The sequence below is a fragment of the Asterias rubens genome, chromosome 18 (genome assembly GCF_902459465.1).
Source record: "Asterias rubens chromosome 18, eAstRub1.3, whole genome shotgun sequence".
Classification (NCBI taxonomy): Eukaryota; Metazoa; Echinodermata; class Asteroidea; order Forcipulatida; family Asteriidae; genus Asterias; species Asterias rubens.
The window spans coordinates 1,816,311-1,826,826 of record NC_047079.1 but is presented as its reverse complement, the minus strand read 5'-3'; the positions used below and the strand labels follow the sequence as shown (position 1 = coordinate 1,826,826).

Here is a 10,516-nt window from a genome sequence, read left to right as displayed (position 1 = left end):
AAATTTCGTATTCGCATAGTCAGGAAATATGAACAAGTCTTTAGTGTGACATACGTTATTCCGCAAAATAAACAAAATCGCCTTCAATGTAACAGACATCACAAAGCGCTGTACAATTAAAAAATAATTAATAATTAAAGATTAATAGAAAGTACAGAATATTTAAGTAAAAACAGAAGAAAGAATTTTTACAACAGAATTCAGCAATATTAAAAACATTCAAATAATATTCGGTTCCAAAAGAGGCTTCAAACTTATCACTTCTAAGTTTCAACCTTAGAGATACCAGAGTGATAATCCTCTAGAAAAATAGTTTCATCTAAAATACGAGTTGAGAAAATCAATCGAACAGACAAAATTTTGTTCAGTCTGTTTCACCTTTAAAAATACTAAATAGCAAAGTCGGCAGTGGTTGGTTTTTCGTTTTATATATTTATTTACTTTATTTATTATTTGTAAGTTATTTGTTACTATGGCTCCACATAAGCGAATCATTGGTTAAACACGCTCATTCTAAGGTTGAATAAGAATAAACAATTGCCGTGAAACCTTGAACAATTTATTTGATTTTTTCTTTTCATTTTCATTTATATGTTTACACTATTTTTTCCGCCTTGGGTATGTAAAATATTATCCAACACGCTAATTTTGGTTATATAAGAAAACCAATATGTCTTAGAATCTTCATACTTCTTTCCTTGCCCTACAACCTTTGAGCGGAAACCACTGTTTGCAATTATAATAGTCGAACAAAATAATAACCTCTAGAGAAATCTGTAATGTCAGTGGAGGGTTCATTATAAAAGGGACGTTTATTTTTGGCATATAATAAGTCGGGAACCTTCACAACTTGCAGATATTGCCATTAGCAATTTCTATTTCAATAACATTTCAATATGACCGGATATTTTAAGCTACAAACTACCTTGCTCAACCATTTTGTCATGCTGTTTCTGCATTGACAGAAGACGCAATCATAGGCACAAGGCTGGCCTACCCCCCCCCCCCCACAGATAGGACTCAGAAAGCACTTAGTATAGTACAGTGTTTATCATACGTCGCAAAATTAATATCTGACTGTACTTTATCACCGATGAAATGATTAAATCTACACAATATGCATATTTTATGAAGATTTTTATTAATTAGTAGACAAACTAGACGGGAATTTTCTTTTTGTCAAAGAACAACATTTAACAAAGACACAAATAAACCTCTGCGTCACTGCCCTAACTTCAATTTAAAAGAGCTTAGTCGGATTTGAACAACAACAAAAATAAGAAGAACATTTTTAAATGTTCTATAAATTGGCGTATTGCATGTTTCATTCTTTTCTGATACGTGGATATTTATTTATTTTACTTGGATATAGTGTGAATACAACCACGGTAAACTGTAGAAAACATCTATGTTATACGCCGCCCGGTTCTTTTCAGAACCAACAATTTTCTTGTCAGAGGGAAAAGAATAACCACTTCCCAGTGCATACTTTCTAGATTGTTTGCCAACCTTGCAAAGCATTAAAATAAACTTAAAGGAACATTACATAATTGGTTTTTGCTTACAAAACAGTTCCCGGCAGTGTAAGCACTTTAAGTATTCCACCATATACATAAACATGTAGAAGTTTGCGGCGATCGGCCATCTCGGTCACGAGAAAGAAATCATAGTGAAAACAGAGTACACACTTTGCATGACATCGATTCAAACAAACAAAAATGAATAACAACACTCACTGGGCGATACAATCCAAACTGTAAATTAGTTTTATTTATTATATTCATTTTGGAGTTTATCGCTCGGTAAGCGTTTAATTATTTTTTTTAGTCGATTTTGTGCAAAATGTGTAATCGGTTTTTCACTATTTTCTTGTGACCCAGATGACTGATCGATCTTAAACCTGTACAGGTTTGTAAGTTTTTGTAATGGTGGATTACATAAAGTGACACTGTCATCAACTGTTTTATTAGCAAAAAAAACACAATTCTGGGACGTTCCTTTGAGGAATGAGCTATATAAAAAAGTATTCTTGGGAAAGGCATTGAACCAGCCTGTACGAGGCTTAGCAATGTGGTTTATAATATTATTATCCGTTGAAGTGCATTTGGAGCCTAAGGGAGTGGTTCTAGCGATTGATAATGCTGCAAATTACACAAATAAGTTGACCTTTTCGTAAGTCACGGATTTCAGAATGTAATTGGCAAGTGATTGCGTGGGGGCAGCACAAACCACGTACACATCAATTACAAATTTACTGACACAACAGCAAAGTGGTATTAAATGATGAAACCTCTGATTGTGAGGCAAAAAGTGGTTGGTGTGCAACTTTCACTTATTTGAGATTTCTGACCTATTTTGACCCGCTCGCTCCAGTGTTTTTTTGTGTGTATTACTTTTACAATTCTTGTTTTCTCTTAAGTGGCTTTATTGGCTCTTCCCTTTTCTATACTTGCCTTAATTTAGGTGTATTGGTAATGTTTTTGTTTTTGTTTTGGGGTTTTTGTTTTTAATAGATACGTTCCTGTATTGTAAGCGCCTTGATATTTATTTAGATTGTTGTATTTCAATCCAACATACTTTGTATTGTCCTGTGGTTGCAAATAAATGAAGACAATTTGTAAATTAAATACTATTTCTTGAATGTTTGGACCACTTATCGTTCCCCGTTGAATCCTCAACAACATTTAAAATCCCGCTAGTGGAGATGGCCTAGTCCTATAGGCTTCCACTTGAGCCCACCTCGGGTATTCGGTCATCTACATTTTGGTCAGCAATCCTTCCTCCTCTCACTTTTACCCTAATATACAAAAGCTTACCATTTAAGTTGCCTCCTCTAATTCTCATGCTCTTTAAAAGCACTGTAATTGTTCGGTAATTGTCAAAGACCAGTATACCCTCTTAACTTGGTGTATTCTTGTGCATGTTCTGCACAAACAAATCAAATCTGTGAACAAGAAAGTTGCAAGAAAGTATTGAAAGAAAAATCCCTTGTTGCACAATATTGTGTGTGTTTTCAGATGCCTGATAAAAAGGCTTCATGCCTGAAGTTATTTTCAGGTTCATTTTTTTTACCTCTTTCTCAAAACCACGTTACTGCAGGGGGGTCGTTTCTCATAATGCTTTAAACTACTAACAGCTCTCCTTTGCTCGTTACCAAGTAAGTTTTTATGCTAACATTACAAAAAGTGTCCAGTGCCTTTAACCATGTTTCTAATACACTATTGAGGTACTCTACCTTCCGCAGAGTAAATTAGAGTAAACTGCACATGTGGGTGTTATAAACTCATTTATTGGCCACAGACTACACATTTCTCTCACAATAAATTCAGATTAAAGTGTTCATGTCCTGCTGACATAGGACTCATGTTCACAGAGCAGCTTAATCACACAAAGTAGCTAAGCACAACAAAATCGTGCTTCCCAGAATATGGTGAACAGTCAAACTTATATCACAAGTACAATTTGTGACTGGTTTCCTGTTCATTCTTGCTGAACAGAAAATTGTTCAGTAATTTTATCTGCATAAGCAACCCTTTTAAATTGGGCCATGGACAAGCAGGAAAGGGCCTTATTTTATAAAGCTGTTCGGCAGTTTGACAAAGTTCTTTGCCAAACAACACTTGGGTGGGGCAACAGTCACAACAATGTACACTTAATGTCATTTTGGCTGGTAATCTGCAATTACTAAGCAAGAATTTCCTGTGCTTAGCAGCTTGTTCTTACATGCTTTATGAAACTGCTCTATAAAGGTTCTATAAAAAACAATCTACGCAGCAAACCTGTGCACCCGCAAACTCAAGTACATCTTTGATACCTCACAATGCAATGGCTCAAAACCTGAAGAAGTCATCAATTGTTGATGTTCATTTATAACAGAGTAAAGTACAACCTTGTAGTTAAGGCTTAGGGCCTTTATAATCTACGTGATCAATCACAGATATTGCTTTACCCGGGATATCACGCCTATACTTTAGTGTATTTACTTCTCAAATAACTGATGTGTCATCATTAATAATACTTACAATTTCAAGGTTTGACTTTGACCTATATTTGACTTTGGAGTACATCTATGAGTGAGCCTAGTAATATATTTTAGTATTTAAGTACATGGCAAAAAGTGGGGAAATTTACAAAAAGGGGTTGTCCCACATAGAATCATACAAAAATCATACCATAAGTTTTAAAAAACTAAAAAAAAATACATGTGTTATTTGAACACCCAAGAAGGCTGTTAAAAAATAAATTGCTGGGTGCGTTTTACTTACATATTTACGTAAATAGTGCCGTAATCTTTTAAGACAATATTTTCGCACTTTATTCACTAATACAGTAATTCGTCAATAAGTTAAAACCTCCCTAAAATATCGTGATCTGAAACAACAATAGGTTACTGTTCCAATGCGTAAAAATACAAAATAAATAAGTAAACAGGCCCGTAAATGCTCACTGATCTGTTGCGGATTAGTGTTATACAGATAAGATCCATTATCAATTTCGAGGGTTGAAATATCTATCATAACTTTTGTCTTTTCCTGCCATTCGTCATTAATAATAAGGCCCCTATGTCCGCCATCCAAAGCTATAGCTGTGAGCCCCCTATATCTTTGGTAACCCATGGATTAAACAGGAGCAAGGGCAGGAGGAGACTAACATTCGTAGATCAGCTGAAGAAGGACGCAACGCAAGGAGCTTAGGACGATGATGCTGTACAGGGATGCGTGGAAGACGACCATCAGAGGTTTCCGAAATGGCGTTGGAGGAAGACAACCTCTCGCCCAACAACAAGGAGAAAACTAATTGATTAGTCAGTTACAATATTTCCGCAAAAATCAACTTTTTGGAAACCAGATAGGCCTAGGCTCAAACTTTCGAAGATGTTTAACGTCTTTTCGTTATAATACGTTTGATAGTCGTTATAAACGGTTTTTAGAACGTGCATTACATGCCCGACTGAGTGATTTTGATGGACAGGTTTGGAATGATGAAACGTCAACGTAATAGATGACCATCGGTGGACGTGCCAGTAAACACGACATGTGCCATTAACTAACCATTACCTCAAATAACCGTGACACGTTACAAATCATTTCAACTCCTTTAGGAGTATGTAGCCCTCGTATTACCAATTATTTTGTTTAATGCATAATACATCATCAACACGATTCGGAATCAACTTATGTCAGCGCTTAAAGGGTATATGTACTTTTTCCTAACAAAAAACACAATGTCCACAGATTGACATTAAACTTTCACAGTTTGAAGATTATGATAGTAGAAAGCTTCCCTTGACATTTTACCTACTGGGGTGCTGTAGTTTTTGAGAAATGAGTAAAAGTAATAATTTTCGTCTCAGTTCTAGCATGTAAAAACGTATTAACCAGTTATGCTATGGTTTTGGTATAATATCATAACTGGTTATGGGGATTTTACATGCTAAAATAGTTTTGGTCTCATGAGACCAAAATGATTTTGTGACTTGTTTTACTCATTTCTCAAAAACTACACAACTTAGTTAGTAATATTCGAAGGGAAGCTTTCCACTATCATTATCTTCAAACCCTGTAAGTTTAATGTAAATCTGTGGACATTTTGAAAAAGTACCCGAATCCTTTAAATTCGAAAGCAGTAGTCTAGACTGTCACGTAGCAGCTATTATAATGTTTGCCCAAAAAATTACTAATGCGTACGTGTGTGCTTTCTGTTAAAGTTTTCTGTACTTTCGGAAATCTGGTCATTGATTTTTTGACAGGCCTACAATTTGATGATTTGTAATAGGCCTACAATATTGATGACTACATTAAGCTCTTAAAGTAGCCTCCACCCGCAGGCTCTTTAAAAGCTCTTTCCTTAAATGTATTATATATGCGTCGCTTAAGACGGCTTGTCGGGAGTCTAAAGTCCACTGCAAGAATCCTATCGACTGTGTTTGCATTCTTTGAGAAGCGTTTCCAAAGCAACGGCCCGTCTCCAAAGCAACTTGTATTCAGAGCTGAGCCTATAGAGTGACGTCATTCCACGCACACTCTGACGTCATTATTGTAACGGAGAGCGCGGCTTGTTGTCGTTCATCCATGGGACAAGACAGAACATTGTAAAGGTTAAACTCATTTTATATTTTAACGGTGGATTCTACTCAATTATTTAGAGTCTGGCGTAAATACTGTTAGTAGTGAATGATATAAATATAAATTCATGATAAAATGACTGGTCAAGCCTATATTTTAGGCATGCAGCTTAATCAGGTAATTATTATCCAAAAATTATGGGCACGGCTAACACAGACAAAAAGCACAGGAAAACTGTGCATGCAAAAAAGTGAATAGATAAAAAAGTATAGATAAAAAATTGTTGCAAATGGTGCCCAACCCAGCCACGGGCATACTCGTTCCAGAACGAGTCTGCCAAAAGTTGGCGACGAAGACACTTTTGCAGTGCTAACTCGTGTGGGTTTTATAACGACTCATAAAGAAATTAATTTGTATTGAGCGTTGCGGTTTTTATTACGTACCTAGCTATTATAATAATGTAACTCTCACCTGACGCCAAAAAAACTCGTTCGGTTCATCCGCACCTCGTAAATTATTTGTCTTCGTCAGACTAACGGTATCAACCTTAATGGATAAATGCCCTGCCGGAACTTAATCAGGGGCATTTTTTTATAAGTTAACCCATGGACCAGGCTCAGGATCCGACTAGGGCTCGTCGTCATCAATTTTGGAGCTGTGTGTATTTTGCATGGAAACTCGTCAGAAGTGGTGCTCTGAACCTTGAATCCGGGCGCGGCCCGGAGCCTTGAGCACGGAGCCCGGAACCCGGAACCCGGATCTCGGAACCCGGAGCCAGGAACCCGGAGTCCGGAGTCCGGAGCCCGGAGCCTGGAGCCTGGAGCTAGGAGCCGGAGCCTGGAGCCCAGAGCCTGGATGGAGCCTGGAGCCAGGAGCATGGAGCCCACAGCCCGGTTGGTGCCTGTAGCCTGGCGCCTGGAGCTTTGAGTCCGGAGCCCGGAACCTGCAGCCCGGTGCCTGGATCCCAAAACCGGAGCCAGGGGCCTGCCTCCCAGAGCCCGGAGCCCGGAGCCTGGATCCCGGAGCCTGGATAGAGCCTGGAGCCCGGAGCCCGGATGGAGCCTGGAGCCTGGAGTCCGGAGCCCGGAACCTGGAGCCCGGAGCCTGGATCCCAAAAACCCGGAGCCAGGGGCCTGCCTCCCGGAGCCCGGAGCCAGGAGCCCGGAGCCTTGAGCCTATGCAGAGGCTTGGAAAAAAGGACTCACATTTACAAAAAAAGTTAGATTAGGGATTAAAGATATTGTTCTTAGGAAGATCACATTCCTTCAAAACAAAGTGTTAAAGGGACACATCTTGTTTTTAAATCAACGTATCCCCCTCATTGGTCTCTTGGTTCCTGACCCACTAGTGACTCGAGACTGGCAAATGGCAATTGTGCCTATGTTATGATAAGCAGCTATAGCTACAGTATGTTCATGGTCTGCAATTTTGAAAGGTACAAATTTGCACACAAATATACGGCCGCGCGTCGTGTGTGGGTTGGCAGGTGTGGCGGTTTCAGTCTTCCGCCGTGTTCAGTTCAATTGACTACTTTCGCTTGTATGCGCGGTCGTTTGATGCTCTCTCGTTCATGCTGCTATTTCAAGACGGGGTCAAAGGTGATTTACCTTACTAAATGCTTCGAAGAGACAACACCTCCCCGGTGTCACGGAGCTATAATAAGTTCCTTGAAAATTTTAATCAATTTCAGGTTTTTTTATACTACGATCGTGCTCAAAATTAATCTGTCAGTGGTAAAGAAACAATAAACAAAACGTGTTCAAGAACAATGTATATTTTTAGGAAAGCCTTCTTCATAATAATGGAGAGAGGGTGAAGCCATTATTCATGCAATGCGACTAATTGGGATTTGAACTCCACTGCCTCTTGGGAAATCACAGGGAATATATTGACGTCACACCACGCATTTTATTCCATTATCTGATCAGGTTCTCAAATTAGGGAAAGTACATGATGAGGTCTCAGGAGTTGCCAGGGGTAGAAGTTATACAACATTAAACAATGTGATTGTTTATTGAAAGAAAGAAAAAAATAATCAATAATAATATCACCTTTAAAAAAATTAAATTGTACAGAACGTCTGCTCTCAAATTAGGAAAGTGCGGGATGTGGTCTCATGAGTTTCTCGGGAGGAGGTTATGAAACATTAAACAGTGTGGTTGATTATTATAGAGAAAGAAAGTAATAATATTATTTTTTGTTTTTGTTTAACATTGAAAAACATCTGCAGCAGTCCCTACTTTTTTCTCCAGACACACAAGGCATGAAAGGCATTTCAAGGTGTGGGCTACAATCAACTATTTTTCCAGGGGCCGTTGCCACCTACTCCTGGGGCTGAGACAGGGTTACCCTCTTACATACGGGTGTAGACTTGGGTATCATCAATAGGAGCTCGGCTGGTAGAGCGGCAGAAAGCACTACCTCTCCAACTTGAACTGAGATTCGTACACGAAATAGCCGTGGGAGAGCAACTCTATGTGATGTACACCCCTCCCATCTCGACCAGGGAGTAGGGAGGGCCTTGATCGCCCCTCCCTCCTTCCATACCACCAGTGCGAAAACGATATGAACTTGTCGATGGTTTGAGTGTACAGGAGGAGTGGATTTCACAAAGAGTTCAGACTAGTCTTATCTGGAGCAAGGACGAGTTACTCGTCCTAACTTAGGACACTCGCCCTAACTTACATGTAGGACCAGCCTTTTAAAAAAGTCTTTCATAGCTCCTAAAGAGTCAAAGGATTAGTACTTAAGTTAGGGTTATCTTTGTGAACTCAGCCCCGGTGGATTAGTGCAAAAGATTAGTGCACGCGGCTGGTCGAAGGTCTGATGTTGTCAGAAAATGTCCAGGTCTGAGTTGAACCGGATTCCGGGTCCTATGGTCCCGACACGTCTAGGTCAACCTGACCCAGAGCTAGTTTTATTGGACTTCAACTCAATCTGGCTCTGCATCAGTTTGACCCATTTCTTAGTAATTTAGACGCATATCATGCGTCATACTGACCCACAAATGGGTCAGGCACCACGAGACCCGGAATCCAGGTCAATTTTGATCCAAAATGTTTTAGAGTGCGGGTTCGGCTCCCAGTCTCCGCACTAACTGTGTCATTGAGCTGCACACTGAAAAGGCCGTGTCCGAAATAGGCGGCTACAGCTATGGCTGGTTGGTTCGCCTCATCATCATGCGTCCATATCCTTAGCAACACCCTTAGCAACGGGTGTAGCCGTAGCCGTAACTGTCAATTAGGATAAAGCCTTACGCTATTGCTTCGTCTTTTGGATGGGACGTTTAGCCGTAGATCTTGCGGTCGTAACCAATAAATGTTTTGGTCAATGGTCATCGGTCAACCAACGGCACTAGTTTTACCGAAACAGTTATTGGTTATTGCCGCAAAACCGCACCCAGCCCATCTCAGCAGTCTTGAATGACACCGGTGTGGCCGAGTAACACAAATTTTACGAGGTTATGTATCTGCTCTTATATAAAAATTATTGTGAAAATAATGTTATTGTAAAATATTGATAGCTTTTCTGACAACGTAGTTAAATTTTACAAGCATTAGTCTACAGTCCTTGAATAACGTATTGGGAAATTTTCTTCAATCACCGCCAACGTCATTAGCTCACTGTAGCAATTATGGGGACTTAGTTAGTAGATTATGCATCCCCCATTAAAACTGATTTAACTGCCACAAATTAAAAACTACTAATAATATCAACCTTCCGCACAACACACAGTATCTGACTTGGACTCTTCAGATCACGTCAACAGATTTTTCATTATTGTTCCAAGTAGTTGTTTTGACGAACTAATTACATGTACATTATATTACCATTTCATTTCACGGTGCTGATTTCGTCTATAAATAGACAGTTTGAATGAGTGTAGGCGAAACACTTAGTTCCAAAACAAATGTTGCATAATTTCTTACATTAACCATCTCAAGGTTGACCTCCTACACTGTTGCTATGGCTACGGGTTATATAGTCCCCAGATAATTATAGTGGATTACAGGAAGGGGTTCTTGCCCCGAGATCTCCCCCATAGTTCGCCAATTACCAAAGGTGTGTAATGGCGCTCCTGATTAACTCGGACAGGAGAATACTTGAGCGTGATTTGGTCTCCATAGCGCCGTCATTAGCCGCGGATTGCTGGGGCTCGGAGTCAGTCATGGGCATGGCCTCGCTCCGTGCATCAGGAAATTAAGGCTACGGTAAAACAAAATGATGGAGACCCACCCACTGTTCACTATTTACCTTCAGTTTTCTCCAACACTCCTCTCTCCCCTTATATTCCCACCATTTAAGATGATCTGCCTTTTTGTTTGTCTTCCAGGACTGACTTCCAAATCAAATCCTATGTACTAAATGATTGATGGGCTTGGGAGGATAGATTGAGAATTCAAACAATGCGCAATAATCATAGCTTGTTTTACTTGAGTATGAGTGTAAAT

The 10,516-nt window shown here is 39.5% G+C and overlaps 1 protein-coding gene across 1 annotated transcript; it reads right to left on the bottom strand.

Annotated features, from left to right (window-relative positions):
- Positions 1-6,746: 6,746 nt before the first annotated feature.
- LOC117302561 lies at positions 6,747-10,241 on the bottom strand. Its single transcript, XM_033786537.1, has 2 exons — positions 10,123-10,241; positions 6,747-7,251 (listed from the first exon to the last, which is right to left on the bottom strand). The coding sequence occupies exons 1-2, from the start codon at positions 10,239-10,241 to the stop codon at positions 6,747-6,749; spliced, it is 624 nt and encodes a 207-aa protein (XP_033642428.1).
- Positions 10,242-10,516: the final 275 nt, after the last annotated feature.